The sequence below is a fragment of the Xiphophorus couchianus genome, chromosome 22, assembly GCF_001444195.1.
Source record: "Xiphophorus couchianus chromosome 22, X_couchianus-1.0, whole genome shotgun sequence".
Classification (NCBI taxonomy): domain Eukaryota; kingdom Metazoa; phylum Chordata; class Actinopteri; order Cyprinodontiformes; family Poeciliidae; genus Xiphophorus; species Xiphophorus couchianus.
Window position 1 is genome coordinate 15,588,596 of NC_040249.1, and position 19,962 is coordinate 15,608,557.

General features: G+C 38.5%; 1 protein-coding gene across 1 annotated transcript; it reads right to left on the reverse strand.

The window, feature by feature from the left end:
- Positions 1 to 970: 970 nt before the first annotated feature.
- On the reverse strand, positions 971 to 18,397 carry ppp1r21 (protein phosphatase 1, regulatory subunit 21). Its single transcript, XM_028007440.1, has 22 exons — positions 17,796 to 18,397; positions 15,889 to 15,957; positions 14,839 to 14,985; positions 14,564 to 14,665; positions 14,317 to 14,481; positions 14,175 to 14,233; positions 13,755 to 13,849; positions 12,387 to 12,439; positions 12,126 to 12,275; positions 11,906 to 12,007; positions 11,740 to 11,828; positions 11,499 to 11,635; positions 10,757 to 10,849; positions 9,588 to 9,715; positions 8,845 to 8,994; positions 7,966 to 8,058; positions 7,204 to 7,458; positions 6,771 to 6,806; positions 6,539 to 6,655; positions 4,865 to 4,963; positions 4,641 to 4,769; positions 971 to 2,283 (listed from the first exon to the last, which is right to left on the reverse strand). Exons 1-22 carry the CDS (start codon positions 17,853 to 17,855, stop codon positions 2,254 to 2,256), a joined length of 2,358 nt encoding a protein of 785 aa, XP_027863241.1. The 5' UTR covers positions 17,856 to 18,397; the 3' UTR covers positions 971 to 2,253.
- Between the last annotated feature and the right edge of the window lie 1,565 nt (positions 18,398 to 19,962).

Consider the following 19,962-nt stretch of genomic DNA (forward strand, 5'->3'; position numbering starts at 1 on the left):
ACAGGAAGAAAACCTCTTTGGACTTGGAACTGGGGTGGGGATTCATGTTTAAGCAGAACAAACCCTAAACATACACGTAGGGCTATGATTAAATAATTTAAATCAAAGAATATTCATGCTGCAATGGCCTACTCAAAGTTCAAACCTGCACCAGCTGAGAAACTTGAAAAATACTATTGGCAGTAATGATCCAGGCAGGCTGAATACCATCATATCTGTTACAGTTTTTATTTTCTGATTTACAAAAACCTTTTAAACTATGTATCATCATATGTTACTGCTGTTTTCTCTTAACTCCCAAAAAACACTAACCAAAAAGCATAAGTTCAAGAATACTTTTTAAATTTTTTTTTTTACTTGTTGGTAGTAATAAAAATAGACATGTATATTTCATCTGACCATTTTTATTACAGCATCCACTTAAAACAAGTGGTTGTTATTGTTTATTTTTCCACTTTGACCTCAGATGTAAATAAATGTCCAAAATTAGCATATTCCTAAGACAGGCGTGTCCAAAGTCGGTCCTCAAGGGCCGGCATCCTGCATGTTTTTGTTCTCTCCCTGGTTGTAGTAACAACCTTCTCAGCTTGTCAATGTTCTCCTAAGGCCTCTAATGAGCCATCATTGGATCCAGGTGCGTTAAACCAGGGAGAGAACTAAAACACACAGGATGGCGGCCCTCCAGGACCGACTTTGGACACCCCTGTCCTAAGAGGTTCAAATGACTTTTTGACCTTTCAAAAACAAGTGACGACATTAAAAACGAGTGTTCCCCCTGCTCTTACACATCTCTTCAACAGTGCTGCCTCAACTCCTAGTGGTTAGTTTGTTACAGGCTGTTTTTGTGTTTTAAATTACAGACTACTCACAGACCCGGTCTTCTCCATTTACCAGACATGAAACGTGTACACTGGTGTCAGGCGAGTTAAAGAAAACAAAAAACCTCAATAACCAGGTAAATCTGACACACTTCAGTATTGAGCAAGGTTTTTATTTTAATTCACATATGTGCCTTTTAACGTGTTACATTGTGAAATACAGATTTGCTTTCTCCCGTGGGTTAAAGGGTGTTTTCAAATCTCTGTGATCAAATTTCAGTCTTGAATTAACGGTTCTGGAGCAACGCTTCTTTATTTGTTTCACATAGAAAAGTCTGTCAACGAGTCACAATTTCCCTAATCTTTGTTTACATTGTGGTTCAATCTGTCAACGACTCTTCCCAGTTACAGAGACAGCTACTGAAATTTAAAAAAAAACAACAACAAAAAACAGCTGCAGAATCTGTATAAAATAAAAATCTGGGTAAAATAAAGATTTGTAACTTCTGAATAAATGCAAATTTTTGTATACATAATTTTAAGAAACATTTAATTACATCATGATTTCAGATGAATTCACATGAACTCCTTTTATTCTTACATCTTAGATTAATGTAAGGAGCTTTGAGTATGCATCCACATTTCCTTTGGTGATGATAAAAAAAAAAACAAAAAAACAACTATTGTTACCAATCAACTTCTTAAGACTCAGACTTGGACAATTTCACGAGCCTCAACCTGCCCAGGTAAACAGAGCCCATCAGTGCTGAAAGTCTTCTTCAATCCACTTCCAGAGGACTGAAAATGAAAACGTTTCCGGAAAGGGTAATGATTTCAAGTGCATCTGTATAAGCTATTTGATCATACTCAACAGCTTGTTACATTATCCATGTATCAGAAGGGGTAGAGTTACACAGTTACCACCTGCACAGATAATCTCAAATCCAAAAAGATTTAGCCATTTCATTGTAAAACAATACTCTCACGTTGCAAAGCGCGGTGTCGGAGTCGCTTCAGGAGGCAACACCCTGCAAACGTACGACCACACCAACGTTTACTCTGTTCACCTACTTACAGAAAAGCAGCAAAGGGTGCACAGTTCAATTTTCTCTCGCACACTCAGGCACACACTTAGTCAGAAAATTACACACATTAACAGGGTTTGGTCTTCAAGTCTTGACTTCGGTGAGCATTAAAAACTTCCACTTCAGCTGTTTTTCTATCCTCTTTGACCTGAGAGGTCAGCCAAACCATTTATAGATAATCACAATCATTAAAAAGGTGACGTGACAAGAAAACAGAAAAACAAAGCTTTTATCAAACATGTTCGAGTCTCTGAACTCGCAGTCATCCTGAAGGTCAAGAGACTGCGTCGGTACCAAGAGGTTCTGCAGCATGGAAATCCTCCGCACATGTTGACGGTTTGAGAGCAGCTCTAACGACTCTTGTTCTTTTTCGCATTCGCCTAAAAACAAAAATAGAATAATATAAAAAAGAAACTATGAATTCCAAGCGGTGTAGTGTAAAATAAACAAGATAAACTTGATCTGGTTAAAGTTCTTTTCCACTGACTTAAACATTATTGAATGAATTCCTTTAAAAACTGTGAAACAGTCCTTTACTGAAGTACCAAATCAGATAACTTCAGCCAGCCGTGGTGAACAAAGTTTCTTACAACGCTCACACTGTGCATAATGTGTCCACACTTTCATACTTTACTCATAATACATACAAAACTTGCTTGAGAAACAACTCATAAAAAACAAAATACAATTTTAAAGTGTATTGTCCCACTGGCCCGTTAATAAGTTGGTTTCTTTTAACTTCCAGAGTCAATAAAGTTTCCACCTCACCAGGTCTTTGTCCCTCTCCACACATTGAAAGCAGGTAAAGTTGCACTTTGAGACATAATACCAATATCTAAAGCTGCTACTTCAGGGAAGTTTATAGCCAGGGAGTTAAAAGTTAATTAAAAGTATTTAAACTGATTGAAGAGCTAACATTTATTTTGGAACGAATGAGTTTAAAATTTTTTTTGAGTTTTAATGAGCTGAACTATGTAAGGAGAGAGAAATAAAAACAGAAGACAGGACCAAGTCTGATAGAGAAATGTACCTCTTTTTCCCTCAGTCTAAAGTTAAATCAGACCAAACTTCTGTTTCAGGTCAGATAGAATTACAGAAGGAGAATATGTCAAGATATTTATTTATTAATGTCTCCAAAATCAGACGTTTATATCAGGATGAGCAATGTCTCTTTAATCAATGAGGAAGGATCCTCTTCATGTCATGGAAACTTCTTATAAGTTTATTGACACAGTTGAGTTAATTGGTGGAACACCTGTAGATGTATTTTGCATTTTAATGAATTATGCATTAAAAAACAGATTGCTGTTACAAATGCACACACGAACAAATGCTTTCCTGTTTGGACAAATATCCTGTGATGTGATGAAACCAAAGTGGAACTGTTTAGACCAGGGGTGGGCAATCCTGGTCCTCGAGGGCCGGTGTCCTGCAACTCTTAGATGTCTCCCTGGTCCAACATATTTGAATCCAACAGCTGAATCACCTCCTAAGTGCAGTCAGGTTCTCCAGAGTCCTGCTAATGACCTCATTATTTGACTCAGGTGTGTTGAAGTAGAGATGCATCTAAAGCTTGCAGGAGACCGGCCCTCGAGGCCTGGAGTTGCCCACCCCTGGTTTAGACATAAAGAATGCTATCAAAAACTGAGGAAATGTTTGTAAACTTCAGATTTTAAAGGCATTAATATACGAACACATCTCTGACATGTTTATTCTCTCATTATTGTGGAATTACTAAATAGAAATAATCTTGGTAATTCTACCTGATCATAAACAAGAGCAGCTTGATTTTGATTTAACTTCAGAAGGTGAGGAAAAAAAGGTGCATGTGTTTTTTTTATTCAGTGTATGTATTGTGGTTTCAACTGTATTGCATCTGCCTCTAACCAGGTGATCAGTGCCGGTTCTGAACCTGTTCACAGAGCAAACACTTTAGGGAAAGGAATCGTCACAAAGGAATGACTAGCCAATACAAGGAGCTCTTGTAGGCACATTAGATAAACGGGGAAAAATAAAATCTACTATTTCCTCTCACAGCATTTTTTATCTATAGGAGAAACCAAACATGTCAACCAGTTATCACTATAGATTAAATACTACATCATGACTGGAGTTGTTTTCATTTCTAAGGTTTGAGTCATTCTATCTAATAAAAACATATACTGAGAAGATTTAAGGAAACTAGTTGCTTGGGATGTTGTTGTGACTAGATGTAAAAGGTCCAGCATATTTCAAAGTGACCAGGAGAAAATATGTGTAAGGTCAAATCTGAGGTGTTTTGTTCACAGTAAAATCAGAGATTGGCATAAAAACCAAAGTTTTGTGTAGCATTTAAGTGCAGCACACAGCTGAAGCTCACTTTTACAGATTCTTTAGAAATCCAAAACATGCAGAGGCTAGCTTGTGAAGTTCCAGTAGAAAATGGCTACCTTCAAAGAACAACATGTTTTGACCTGTGACTTCCTGACGTGCAGCGATGAGTGTGCATACGAGCAAGAACATGCACGCTCGGGAACAGGCCTCTCTTTTACTGTCGACTTCGACTTAATTACTTTTTCAAATGACTTGAGCGGGCGCGCCCTACATAAAACGCGACTAGGAGTCAGACAAACCACAGATGACCTCTCAGCTCATCTCCTGTCTGACTGAACCCTCACAAAGTCACATTTAAACCTCCACCTGATCCTGATCCAGCCTTTAAAACGGTTTGTAACCAAAACCCTTCTCGGCGCAGTACCTTGCCACCCAGCTTGAGCATGTCGATTTCCTCTCGCTGCTTGCTCAACGTCTCATTCATGCTGCATAAATGGTCGCTCATCATGCTGAGCTGGTCCTCGTAGCTCCTCTTAGTTGTAGTCAGCTCATCCTGCGTGAGACGCGCTCCAGTTAGTGTAAGCGTGTATTCTGATTAGGAAAGAGATCCATGTGTGCATACAGAGAAGGTGCTAGTTTTTGCTTTACCTGCAGCCGTGTGATGTTCTTGTTAGCCAGTTTGACCTCTTCGCTCAGAGTCTCCCGTGCTTTCTCTGCGATGGCTAATCTCTTTGCCAAGGCTCGGCACTAAAGGCAGGAACAGCAAAGTGAACATCTGCTGAACTCTGGCAGCGACCAAGGAAACATAAACACCTCAATAAAAGATCCTTAAGTGATCCAACTTTTAGAAAAAAAAAAAAATACAAAGCCAAATGATAACCTTAACAACTTAATTAAAAGAAAAATAAATGCAAGCGATTGTTAGATGCAAGGTATAAACGATAGAAAAAAGAACAGGTTGTTTTTTATAAATAGGAAATAAAAATCTCAAATGCAGAGTTAGAATTACAGATGGAAGTTTTTTGGTGCATCTTACAATTTTTATACACAGGGATTGAAATTTGTACCTGTTCTTTTCAAAATAGCTCATGTTCATCAAAATGAAATGAAAAGTTTTTTTGAAAAGTAATTTTCAAGTCTTGCCAAGGATTCTTAATTAGATTCAGGTCTGGATTTTGACTGGAGAGCTTTAACACATGGATATGTTTGGATCTCAGCTGAATGTTTAAGGTTTTTGTCCTGCTGGAAGGTGACTCTCCTGGTTCTCAGGTTTTCTGGAGCCTCTAATAGGTTTTGTTCCAGCAAAGCTCCATCCATCTTCTCATCAACTCTGACAGAAAGTTCAATTTTGGTCTCCTCGGATCAGAACATCTTCTCTTGCATACTTAACTTTCTCACTTGCCACACTTCAATAAAGGTCAAATTTGCATTGTGCATCATGATGCAGTTTGTTTATAAAGGCTTTCCCCCATAAAGTGACCTATATCTGATCTTTTCACCCAGAAAAAAAAAAATCCGATCTGAGTCACTTCCATCTGTGGAACTAAATCGGAATCGAAATCATCTGCAGCCTGAACGGTCATGCCACATTTTACACGACTTCTATGTCGTTGCCATGGGGCATAAATTGCAATTCTGAACCAGAAGAAGCCAGACCAGATGTAAGCAATGGTTGAAAAAGGAAATTATAATTCTAAAATTATGAAACAAGTTTGCTTCACTGAAATGCATCACATCACAATCAGAACACTCCTGGCTCTGATTACACATCAGAAGTTGCATTCAACGCTTCACAAAATACCACTGCTATTAGTTGTGCTTTCTTTTTATCAGCTTCCTTCATCTTGCTATAACTTTATGATAATACTGTCAGCATTCATTGCTGAATAAACTTTGAAATCGATTCGTAAACAATGCGCTGCTGTGGGACGTCATCGTTCTTCTTCTGCGGATGCAGGTCGCTTTGGGGTCAGAAATTGTTCACACAGATTGCGTTCGGTTTATTCAATAAACAGAAAAAAAAAAAATCTAATTTCAATCTAATTTCCAGTTTGACCTCTTCGCTCAGAGTCTCCCGTGCTTTCTCTGAATTTAAAAATATCTGAATTGAGCATCAAGACCTAGTGTGTGAACAGTTGGACTTAGGCTGAGGTTTGATTACCTGCAGGTGGGCTCCGTTTACTGGTAAAGTCAATTCTCACAGCAATTTCTTTGCACTGGAATGTATGTAGTTGTATTAAAGCAATTGGGGGATTAAATAAAAATGAATGGCACACTTTTTTTGCAAATACTTCCTCCTGTCAGACAGGATGCAGTCCTCACCTCTGAGTGAAAGTGAACAGCTTTGCTGTCTGAAATCTGGAGCTGGGTGGTGAGCTCTCCCACTCTCGTCATATAGTGAGTCTTTATCAGCTGTTCACGAGACTCTTCGTCTCCCACCTGCAACACAGACACAACAGCAGGATGAGACTTTTCTTTTTCTTACTAAGGCAGAATAAATAATGATCTTTTCTGTTTTTGTGTGGAGCTATTGGTTAATTATGCTATGACTTACGTGCTCATTTGTTGGTGTTGTGCACAACATGCCAACCTGGAGTCGAAACAGATAAATAAATGTGAGTTTCATCAGTGTTGATGTGTTAAAGAGACTGCATCAGACAGCGACGGGCTTATGTGGGGAGATGGGATGGCAAAAAATAGCTAAATTCAAAGTAGACTTGGAAAAACAAACAGCTCTGATTTGTGACTTCACCGTGAACTTTGTTCTGACTCGCATTAAAAAAAAAAAATTTCTGCCACATCAGCACATTGGAAGCGTGAGTTGTTTTTTTTTTTTTTAAGCTAAAACTTGCTTAGTGGGAGCTGAAAAAAAAGAGTGATAATACTCCCTTTGTTGAAGCTAATCAGACATGCTGCCACGGGCAAAAAAAAACAAAAAACTTTCCCTGCAAGCGAAAAACAAACAGCAGCTTGAACAGTGATGGTACCAGGCTGGTGCAGAGAGTCGTCTCTTTCCCTGTGGCTTTCTGCGCCGTCTCAGCTTCCTCGTGGCTCTGTGTGAGCCGCCCGTCTGCGGCTGTCTGGGAGCTCTGACTTCCCCCCAGAGCCGCTGCCAGCTGCGTTTCCAGGTCAGCTATGCGCTGGTTCTCCTTCTCCAGCCGCACCTTCCCCAGCTGGGCCTCCAGGAGCCAGTGCTCCTTCTCTTGCTCCAGCCTGGCGATTTTCTCCTGGCTCTGCTGCACCTGCACCGAAACGACAGGGTGATGAGAAGACAGTGACGCTCGTGGGGAAACGGAGGTTTGGAGAAGCGAAAGGACACCAAGTGTTTATGAAGAAATGAGGAAACATAACAGAACGGTTTCTGATGAAGAGAGAGTGAAAAAACACACTTTCCAAAGACAGAACGCAGACACACAGCCAGGCTCTCAACACTTCACACCCCATCCCTAAAGAGCAACTCCTCACGTTTCACATGACATATTGCAAAACCTGAAGTATTTTAATTATTGCCATTTCAACATGTCTTATTTATCTAGAAAACAATGTTTTAACAATTTCCACTTCACACTTTCATTCTCATTACCAGAGACACAGATGAACATGGCTGCATGTGGGTAACCTTTAACCCTGAATTCAATGTTAACAGGTGACCTAAACACAGCTCAATTAAATGTAATATTATTATCTTATTAATATATAAACTGTTCTCACAGATATCTATAGAAATCAGTTTTATCTCTGTGTTTTACCTGTTGAGTGAGACCCTCCCTGCTCTCAGTGGAGCTGGTGAGAATCCGACGGTTTGACAGAGCTTCTCTGTAAGGAACCGACTGTGGCCTTGCCTGAACAAAAACACAAAAAACAAACACATGTAAATAAAACTTACAGAGAAAAAAAAAAAGATATAAACCTTAACATTTTAGAATGTTAAGTTTATAAAACCTTAACATTATTAATGCAGGTTTCAGCAAGTCAAATTTCAAGACCTTTTCAATCCCACTATAAATTAAATTTAAGACAGAAAAAAAAAAACTAGAAATATAGGGGATGATTGGGAATCCTGCTGTGCTACAATCAAGTATAGCAAAAACTGTGGAATTTCTGGTTTGTTTGTGGCTCCTGGCAGCAGCTCTGTTCTCACACTGCATATGATGACACTCTATAGCTTTATCCCCCAAAGTGCCAGAATGTGAAAACAAATGTCGTCCAGCCTTCTGGCAAACTTAAATTTGCACCTGCAAAAAAAAAAAAAAACAATAGCTACCAAGGGTATTGGTAGCTATTGGTAACTAACTCAGTTAGTTACCAGAAATCTCAACCAGATGAAGTCACAGACCGTAATGAGGATGTTTGCATGTAACTTTAGCCTGACAGAAAAGCTCAGTGAGGGAAAAAAAATCTATATACGACATTAAACAGTACTGCACTAACAAAAGACCTATGAAGACTTTTTAAGGACGCATGGACACCCTGTGAAAACAAATTATAATACAAAAGTAAGAAAGATTTATTTAACACCTGTAATATTGACAAAAAAAAAAAAGAAATATGTCATAAAACCTAAAATACTGACATAAACTCCTGACGCAATAACATTTTGACGAAACCCCACAGAGGTGATGACTTACCGTTTTGATGGCGTCGATGTAGGCAGCTGCTTTCTTTTTGTTGGCCAGCATGCTCTCTGCTTGCTGCGGGTTGAGGCTCACTGTGCATCCTCTCGGACTGTAGCCTGGAGACGTGAAGAAGTCCAAGTTGTTGCTGAAGAAAGTGGCAATCTGTGAAAAATAATTAAGATCTTAAGAATCACTTTATTTAACACAGAATGGCTATATTAATCAAATCAGTTCTCAGTTCTTTTATCCAATTTTATTCAATACAAAACCTCATTGCGAACTCAGCCTCTTACAGATGTCTTATAAATCCGATTCTCATTCTGTTGACAGTAATATTAAGCAACGTGAATAAACAGACTGGTGATGATTCTTTCGTTACTCTGGAAAATAAATATTCTGAGCAATCAGGCTTTCACAGTTGCCTTCAGGTTGCAGAAGCAAATCTCATGCTTGCACGTTAGCAGATGCTGCCACCGAGTTGGATCGCAGAGAGAAATCATTTATCCCATTATTCTGACCAGAGAGCAGCTGTGCAAACTGTGAATTGGGCATTATCTTCCAAAAATCTAACCACTGCCCAGATGAGTCCTCCTGTTATTTGTTAACACATTAGTGTCGTTTTACAACTGTGATCCTATTGCAGTGAAGTAAAAAAAAAAAAAAAAAACATTACAGTGAACAAATCAGACATATTGCTCAGCAAGGGAGATTAGACGCCAGAAACCCGACTGCTGCCTGCCCCCTGGTGGCCATACCTTGCCAGTGATGCTGGTCAACGAGCCTAAGGATCCGAGGAGGCACTCTGTGGTGGTGCAGAGCTTCTGCGTGACTGTAGGGAGCTCCTGCTCTATGCTTGCCTTCTGGTTGTAATGTTTTGACATCTCTGGAAATGCAAGAACAGCAGCTGAGGCGTTCATACAATTAATGACCAAAAATAAAGCCTGAATTTTCAAAACACAAGGTAGAAAATGCTTTATATCCAATTCAAAATACAGCAGAGATTAAATGCAACAATGGAACAATAAGCAGAGCAGTCTCATATACGAATCACAGAGAAAACACTTAAAGAGATTTTGCCATCTAAACAGGAAGAGTGTTACACAGATTTGAGGACTTCTGATTTCATTGATCCACACTGAAAACTCAATCAGAAGACGGTAGGGGTCTAAAGTATGGAGTTACCAGATCAATAATGTAGGCAGGGGGGCCAAGTTATTTATCACTTAGATCAGATTTTCTGTTCAATTCTGGGTTGGACTGGCAGCCAGAGAAACTACATGAGAAGTGAGATGATAAACTTAGATAAATATTCTTAGACTGAACAACTGACTTTTTACACAGATATTTAGTTGTTTATCAACGATTAAAAGATTTAATCGTTAATATATATATTAATATATATATATTATTAATATGTATATATTAATAATATTAATATTAATCTGGATTTGTATATACATTTTCAGGTTTCCACAGGATATTGTCATTTCAGGGGGAAAAAAATTAGCAAATTTGTTTCACTGTGATTTAATTAGAGAAAACAAAAGGGCATCCAGGTGCTAATCTCCACTAAGAATTAGTTCATAGTAGTGAGTTTTGATGACTTGTAACACACAGTTACACTTTTGTATTTGGACCAAAAGGTCCAAAGGAAACTTACAAAAGCATTGACTGGTAAATATGACAAATTTATTCTCTTTTGACTTGTATGCAAATGGTGTCACAGTCCCTACTGTAACACTGAAGATAATTAATGCATATATTAGACCACAATGACTATCTGTACAGAAACAGCGACAAAGACACATCAAAGACAGGATGGTGTTTTCTTCATAATCTCTAAACTGGTTGATGTTGAGTCGACGCACAAAAGAAATTCAGTGTGAAAGGCTGTGGGTCAAAAGCGGCTAATGGTGCTGCTCACCTTTAATGGCATCATGAAGGCTGTGCAGGCTAGCTGCCAGCTGGGTGAAGACAGCTGAGGTGCTGCTCTGTGGCATGGCGTCCTGCCGAACACCTGAGACACACGGTGCGCGTTTGTTAAACAAGCATAACATATTAACACCTGCAACCAGCTCTGCTCGATCAGAACCTGTGTTTCTTGTTCACTTTGTTATTATTATCAAAGAGAGAGAACATAACATATTGCAACTAAAGCCTGTGTGTCATTCTAACATATTTAAACATCTGGTTATTTACTAACAATAGAGATAAATTCAATAAATGTAACAAGAACGAAATGAGCTGAGGAGATTCTATAATTTTCAGTAAAATGTAATTAAAAGCAGGCAGTTTCCCAGAATTTGGGATCAGCAGTTGCACTGCAGTAGCTATTAGGATGTAGAGTGTATTAACATTTTTTTCATTTAGAGCTTACATTTTTACTGAACAGGTTAATTAAATCTTTTTTTTTCTTGAGATGAAAAATGGATTAGACATTTATAAATAAATCCACAATCTGTGAGGATTTATTTTGAAAGGAATTAATATTTAACGCAGTATGCTAATCTTTTTATATCATTAAACGTATCACTGCACATTTGTCCACATTTTGCAATTAAAATAAATGGAATAAAATTGACCAAAAGAAGTTCTGAATCCTTAATTCAGTAACAATCCTGAGTAATAAAAACAAAAAAGAGCTGAGCTGTTGCAGGTTAACTTACTGGGTAAGGCCAAGAGGTTGATGTAGTTCTGCATCTTCTCAAACACGGTGGTAACTTTCTTCATGTCACTCTGTAACTCCCGGTTTTTCGCCATCAGGGCAGCAGTGCATAGAGGCGCTTCACACTCTTCTTCCAAACTGAAAAAAAATAATAATAATAATAAAAACTCCAGAGCAGACGATGGCTATCTGTACAGCCTCCTCCACTTCCCAGCATGCTTTCTTTCAAACACAGTGCTGACCTTTTCAGCTGGTAGGGAAGAATCTTCAGCAGGAAGTGTGTGTAGGAGGAGAAATTCTCAGCGAAATTCCTCAGCATGACAACAGTCTCCTTAATTTCAACACATAATGTCTTTCAGAGTTTTTTTTTACTTACTGAACATAGAAAACATTCAGTCAGAGTCTCACCAGCACTGTAACAGTGTCCTCTGTGATGCTTTGGTACAATTGCAGAAAGCTGTCCTCCAGGGGGCGCACATAGGCAGCATTCTCATGGAGATACTGAGAAAACTGTGGCGAGACAGGAACTCTACTTCTTAAATTGAACAATAATTCCCAGTCCTTCTAAACAACCAAATTAAAGAGTTATCTTTAAGCTGCTGGACGTGTTTGTGTGTGACGGCCCCACCTTCTGGTTCAGAGGAGAAATGGGTTCGATGGACGAGTCCAGGGGGTAGATGTGGACCCGCTGCTCTGTGTAGGTGTGGAAGTTCAGCAGAGCAGCCACCAGGTCCTGGATGAAACTCAGGGCTTGACTTGTTACGTCCCGAGCCTTAAGCTGCATCCAAACAAAGGCAACGCTCCTTTAATTAGTGTGTAATTTAGTGTAATCTCTGCAACAAAGTAGTTTTCAAATAGCTAAATAGCTATGAACTTGTTTCTCACTCACCTGGTGCCGTCGGTTGTGTGATGGCACATTTAGGCTGTTATAGTCGCTAAATTCTGCAGTATAAAAGAAGTTTTATCAAATCACAGCAACAAAGTTATTCAACAACAAAACAATATTGTAAAGCTTCAAACACAAATATGAGCTTACTGCTGAACAAAAGTTTTGATCAGATGTTTACACTCATTTGGGTCCTTTAACTATCTATTTGAATCTTTTTTGGGAAATTAACAAGCAAAAACACATAATATATATAATAAAACAAATATAAAGATAAACAATCCCTCAACTTTACACTCTGAGTGAAACTGCATAAATATCTCTTAGCAAGTTGAAGAGAAAAGATACTTCCTGTTACCATCAGGAGCTCCTTGGTAAGGTTTTTAAGGATAGTTCCCACGTTTTAGCAGAGTTAAGGTGATTAATATTATGTTTGATTTATCTATTTAAAACCAGCTTTAGGATCATTATGCATTTGGAGCACCCAGTAGTCTCCAAGGTTCAATCATGTTGTTGTTTGAGGTTAATCTGAGGAATCGACTTGTATAATTGACCATTACCACAGTTACAGAAACAGGCCCTAAGCATGATACTTTCAACACCATGCCTGACAACGCAGTGAGTATATAACCAGGTTCGAAAGTGTAATCTAGACTCCTCCAGGCAAAATTTTTGTTATTTTCTCCTCTGACTATCAAAACTTTACTCAAAACGGTGTTTGGCTTGCCTAGCTGCAGGTTTCAGTTTTACTTGATGTTGTCGTTGATAACTGGCCGCACCATCTAAGTCCATGCTTTATTAGTAACACAGCTGTTCCAGAAGTTTCCAGCTTATAGTAGTCTTAACTATTCAGTGGTTTCTTAACTATTTTTGATGATTCTAACTACGTTTCTTTAATCTCAAAACAAAATGTTGGGTGTCGCTGGTTTGAAACTCGATAAGAGTTGGATTTCTCCTAAACACACATCAAAATTCCTTTTGGGAAGTGTTTCAGATTCTCCTACGGACCTGACCTGAAATGTCTGGACAGAAAACCAGCCATATTAAATAGCATATTAAATAAGCTCCACTAATTCTGTGAATTAGAGCAGCCAAATCTACAGTCAGAGTTATTCCAACGCCATGTTGAAGACATGAAGTGTGTGACTACATGTGCAACTTGTTAAGAATATAAACACAAAGAATTTAAACTTGTGCACTCAAGGCTTGAAGTCGTTTGCTGTATAATCATTCAACCATGATGAATCAACATGGAAACGCATCATTAAGAACCAGAACGTAATCTGACAGTCGTGCCTGTAAAATTCTGAGGCACAGCAATTTAAATGCTTTTAAATTGGCGTCTGCTCAGAGACAATCCCTGTCACTTACTGGTGTCGTTAAAGGGCACTTTCTCCTGAATGACGCTGCTGTTTTGCTTCACCTGCCTGCTCAGCTCCGACTGGCAGCGCCTTACCTGCTGCTGGCTGCAGACACACACCAAAAACATGATTAAAAAACAGTCTGGGTGTTTAACAACCGTTTCTCTACAGGCTTCTCCAAGGAATTTAATACGATGCAGTTCACGCTTAATACTTCTGGGTTTATTCTTTCTTGAGACTGCTCCTGAATTATAATGGATGATATAGTAATATCATAATACAGCAAGGGAGAACTTATTTCCTATCACAACCAAATTTTCTCACTTATTATAAAGCACCCAGGCAAATCAAGGTAATTTGTAAAGACACTATTGACATGCAAAACTTATGAAATCTGTCCCCATAATATCAAAACTAATTATTTCCATACCACTCTTCCGTTCGCATTCGACAGTCTTTCGCCTCCCTCTCCAGAGTTTGTGCTTTCAGCTGTTGGAAAATATAAAAATACATTTAATATGTGCTTTTAAAATCTCAAAACTAATCTATCTCTGAGGAAATCTGGTTCTCACCTCTAAACGAGCTCTGTCCCCCTGCAGGCGCTCGATGGTTTCCACATACTTTGTTGTGAGTCCGTCAACAACAGTCTGGTGTTCCTCTGCTTCTCCTTCCAGCTTCTGCAGCCGGGCCCTCAGCTCGGCCTCCTTCTTCCTGTGCTGCTCATCGGCTTCATAGAACTAATAAGTATGGAGAAGAGGCAAGGTCAGAGGTCATCACACATACTTTCAGAATAAGAAATTATACAAAGTAGATGCCTACCTGTATGTGAAGACGCTCATTCTCTTCTATCTTTTTTTGCAGATCTTCATTGAAAACACTTTGTGTCTGCAGGCCTGGCTGCAGTGGAGAGTCTCCTTTACCCTGGAAGGAAAACAGCAACTGGTCAGATTTGTAAAAATGTACCTAAAATGTTCCTCAATAAACCTTTTCAAACAGGCCTATATCGTTTTATGAATAATTATTTGACCACTACTCAGTTATAAAAAATTTTCCCCTCCTTCACCAAGCACTCATTTCCATTGGTAAAAACTCACCTTCCCCTTTTTGCTCCTGCCTTCACTAGTAGCCAGCTCCTCTTGCAGCAGCTCCACCCTCTTGGCGAGCTGCTGGTTCCTGAAGCTCAGGCTGTCCATCTCCTGCTCCTGCTTCCTCAGGATCTGGTCCCTCTGCTTCAGCTGGTCCTGAGAAACCATGAGAACAATATAAAGCAATAAAAAGAAAGACATGAGACAACAAATTTTACATTATTTCAAGACCACTGTGATTTAATTTCAAGACGTACATGAACCACAAAACTTAATGTAAGAATTTATATTTAACATTGTTAGGAACTTTTTCATGTATCTTTTTATTTCTTGGCTCTGCATTCAAAATTTCCTCAAAAACAGGCTGATTTGTTTCACTGCATTGTGGGCATTGTAGTTTTGCCTCAGTGTAACAATCCTAAAAGAAATACAGCACATAGATCTCACAACTGGCAGTAGCAAATTTCTTGAGGAAAAAATTAAAAATTAACCCAATAAGCAGTGAATGTCCCTGTTTTGGATCTAATACAAAGTATTTAAAATCTTGGCATACTTCTGAAGATCTACATTAGAGATTATTACATTTAAGACTTGTATGGATAAACATCTCCTTCCACTAAAATAATTTTTCAAAGGGTCTGCTCCCATCTTTCCAACAGGAAAACACAACAGGTTAGAAATCCAGTAAATTTCTAACTATCCAGACCTTCATTAGAAATACTAAGGTTTCAGTAAAACTAGAAAATAAAACTTTAAAAAACATAATATGATATTCCAATCAGAAAAGCAACAATTATTCCTACTCTTGCAAAAAGAATGTGTTCGGGAAAACTGTAGCAACCTTCTTTCACCCAGCTGACAGGCAGTGTGCAGCAACAGGTTGCAGAAGAGGCCATAACTAGTTCCAACCAGCCTTAGCTTGGTTCTGTCAACTTGGTTCTGCACTGATATACAAAATCTTAAAGAGGACGTCATTTTTTGGCAATTTTTCAGATGTATATTATGATAAACACTTTGCATGCAGATGAGACGGTGGTCTTAGCAGTATCTATAATGTACCTTTAAAGAGGCAGAGTTAGCCTGTTCATCTACAACTGCCTTCTTCAGCACTTGGTTCTGGGCACGGAGCTGAGAACAAACACAAAAAAAGAAAAACAATGACATACAGACAGAGACAAAGTCCTGAGTGAACTTGATTTACAAATACACAAAAAATTATGTGTATTACTACCAGTTCTTTGAAGTTTTTCATTCTTTCTAACCAGAATCAGAAGTCACAAAAACCTACTGAATTCTAGTAGATTTTTAAAAATCTAGACAGGGAACATGAATGCTTAACAGTTACACAGTCAGCACTTCCTGGTTCAGGGTATGGTGCTTAGTTAATGGAGAGATGAGAGCTAAAGAGGAAGCAGCTTACACTCCCCGTGATGTCAGCTGACAGAGAAACAAAGGGCTGAAATAATGCTCCACAGAACGCTCCGACAGGCAGGCTTTACTGTCACCAGATCACAAATTAACCATCAGGAATGTTTACGGCGTCTTTAACACATCTTGCATTTTGGGTAGTTAAAACATCAAACGAGACGTGCAGAGCTCAAGCTCACTGAGGCACAGCTTTTTAAATATTTTATATCGTACACCTTAGGAATTGGGGCGTTAATTAAGAACATGCGGAAGTTTAAATTACATACGCCTAAATGTTTTAGGTGAGCAAATTCCTTTACACAGAAAACATGGTCAGCTCTATCTACTCCACTGTACTCTGTAGTTGCACCAATTAATGATACATACTGGCATTTGTTACAATGAATGCTGAACCAGATTTTCAAAGCAGACTACTTATCCTGATCCAGTTGAGCATCTTTTACTTGTGTGCTATCAGGTTGTGTAAACTGCTATCAGCTCCACTTCACCTCTTTGTAAACTGAGCGTTGTCATTTTGTCCCTTCCTACTTCCATTTGTTGCCATTTGCTTTCACCTTTGCACACCAAGATATTTTTCAGTATATTTTGATCATCTTTAAATTGTCATAAAAATGCTTTAATTTCACACATTAATTTGCAGAGAACTTAATATTACTCCCTTTTTTTGACTGATTGCGATTGTCAGAATATGATTCCGGATCAAAACAAATTGTGTTTTGATCGAATAAACAATGCAACTGCTTATAAGAATTTTGATGTATCCCTGTCGCAATAAATTCCAATTGATGATGTATAAAATAAAATAATACCGTTTGTATCGACAGGATTGTGATTTTCACAATTTTCTCCACCGTTTTTTCATTGAAAGCATTTATAAATATTAATACATTCAAAAATATGACTAAATGCGTGTGATTTGTGCAGATTAATGTTACAAATCACACTTCTTTATGTGACTAGTGTCCTAGAGAAGTGTATTTCAAATGGTTTTTCAAGACAAGACCGGTATTTGTGTTTGTTGCCATAATTGCTGTAACACACAGTTACCTAAACAAGTAGTAATAAGCAGTTCTTATTGTGATTAATCTAAGTAGATATTATCCACCCCCACACACAAACAAAATTGGTAAAATTTTAAAGGCTACATTAAAAAGAATCAAAGAGCAAATGTAATTTAACATTATCAGACAATTGTGTTGAAGTAGCTTACATTATTTGCACAAAGTAACTGTAAAATATTAGACATGAAGCGCTTAAAAGAGATAGTAATGGTGGTGTGGTGACCGCTAGGCTTAACTGGAAATGGGGGCCCAAATAAAACTTTCTTGGGGGCCTCATATACCCTGAGACCGGCTCTGTAGCAAATTATAGAAAACAAGTTATTAAAAAACATGGTATGAAATGTGTTAAAGGAAAGACATGCACCGTGACAATATTATTATTTTCTCTGAGCCTGTATATATTATTATAATCAGATTACGAAATTTCTGGAACTTGAATCACATGGCAAATCACGTTTAATTTTCTTTCCTTTTTACCTTTGAATACTCCTGCGCCAGCTTGCTGTATTTTGTCTGCAGGTCTGTAACATTAGCCATCGTAGCTGGAAACGTATCCGGTCCCAAACACTTGATGCTGGAAGCAGCTGACCCAGGGAGCCGATCAGCTGGTCGCCACAGCCCGAATCCTCACGCTGTCGGAACTGTTCAATGCTAGCAGGCTAGCTCAGATCGGCAACTCCGCAGCTCCTTGTTCCGTTACTCGGTAGAACTGACTTTAGATACATGATGACAGACAGAGGAGATCACAGCGCGTTCATAATCTGACTTAAGTTTATTTTCAAAACCGAGAGTTGCACTGTCTTGCATGTTTAAATTAGCGCTATTAGCTAGCAGCTAACTAGCTACGTAGCAAAACAAATCCATACACCGAGCAACACGTTAAACACGCACTATTGATTAAAGAGAGCCACGTTAATCAGCAAAGTCGTTGGGCTAATTTTAACAGCGAGTGTTGCCACCGCTGAGATAATGAGACAGTCCTAAATATCCATCCGTTTGGAGGAAGACTCCCATTATCCTGCTAACCCGCAAAATCCTCTTCAAATGAGAACCGATCAGAGACAACAGAACGGAGTCAAAGTGCATGGAAATGGTGGGCCGGTGTCAGCAGAGCGCCGTCTGGCGTTCGGAGTGAAGAATAAACAACTCAAAGGTATTCCTATTCCTGAAACTTTTATCGCCACAAACTGAATTAATTTTATGGGGCTGTCATGTAATAGACCAACATAAAGTAGAAGTGAACGGAAAGGATTAAAGGTTAAAACGCATGCTTTTTCATTTTTAGGCTATAGCAATAAAACAGGAGCATTCCAAAGCTCAGTGATAGAGCAGGTGCATACAGAGAGGCTACGGTCCTCAGCACAGTTGTCCCAGGCTCAATCCTGATCCCGGGGCATTTGGAGACTAATATTGTCCTATTGTCTCTTGCAAAAAATAAAAAATAAAATCTCTAGCAGATTCAAGCAGATTAGATGGGGAGAATCTGTGAGCATCAAATTACACAGATTGGATTTGATAGGTCTGGGTTTATGTTAGGCTGCACAGTGACGCAGCTGGTAGCACTGATTCAAACCCAGAAGGTTCTGGGTATGAATTCCATCCTAGTGGTCACTTTCTGTATGAAATTTGCATGTTCTCCGTGTGAATGTGTGTGTTTTCTCCAGGTATACCGGCTTACTCACAGTCCATGGGTGCTTCCCACCTTTCGCCCAATGACTACAAGTGCCAGCTCCTCCTGCTACCCAATAAGAATAAATAGGTAGAAAATGGATGGATGGGTTTATGTTGATGGTCTTCTTACTGGAAGCTGAACCTCAACCCAATTGCAACCTCATACGGGTTTTCATGATGCTGCCTCTATTATGTTTCACTTTAGGGTTCAGGCTGATGCACATCGCTGGTTTGTAGCAGCCACACGTAGCATCTTACATGTATTCAAAAAATCTCACAAAAGCACCTTCACATTGCTCTGCCTATACTGTATCGCTTTTGCCACGCCACAGATGGAACTTCTTATGGCTTTATTTAAACATATCTGAGCAATAACACATAGAGAAAAACTAGTCAGTACAGCTTCATACTCTAAATGAACAAAATCTGAACATTCCCTGTATGTACAGGTTTGTTATTTTCATCCACCTGCTGTTCTGTTGCAATTTATTGAATTGGTTACTTAATCTCAGTGAAGTTAAATAGACATTAAATAGGATAATGTGGCAAGTAAACTGCATATTTTTGTTTGAATAATATGCAGATTAAAGGTGCAATGTGTTATGCGGTATTTAAAGGTAAGTTATTTATTTATAAAATCTGGGAACAGCAGCTGGTGATATACATGAATAATTGAGTCTTTATTCCTGTTAATTTACTCTGAAACGGAGGGTGAGCATGTTGAGCATTTCGCTCCGTTTTTCATTGGAAGAGCAAAGTCCTTCACTTGGTTTTAAAAACACAAACAGCTTTATAAATAAACAGAAGATTCCAAATATATATGAATGACCTTTTAGTAACATGAAATATTTTTGGAGTTAGCTTTTCCCCCCTTTTTAAAATATAAAAACCACTATACCAAGTTTTATACATAGAGATACTTCTTGTCATTCAAAAAGACTTTTAAAATAAATTAACGTTTAAAATAAGAGCA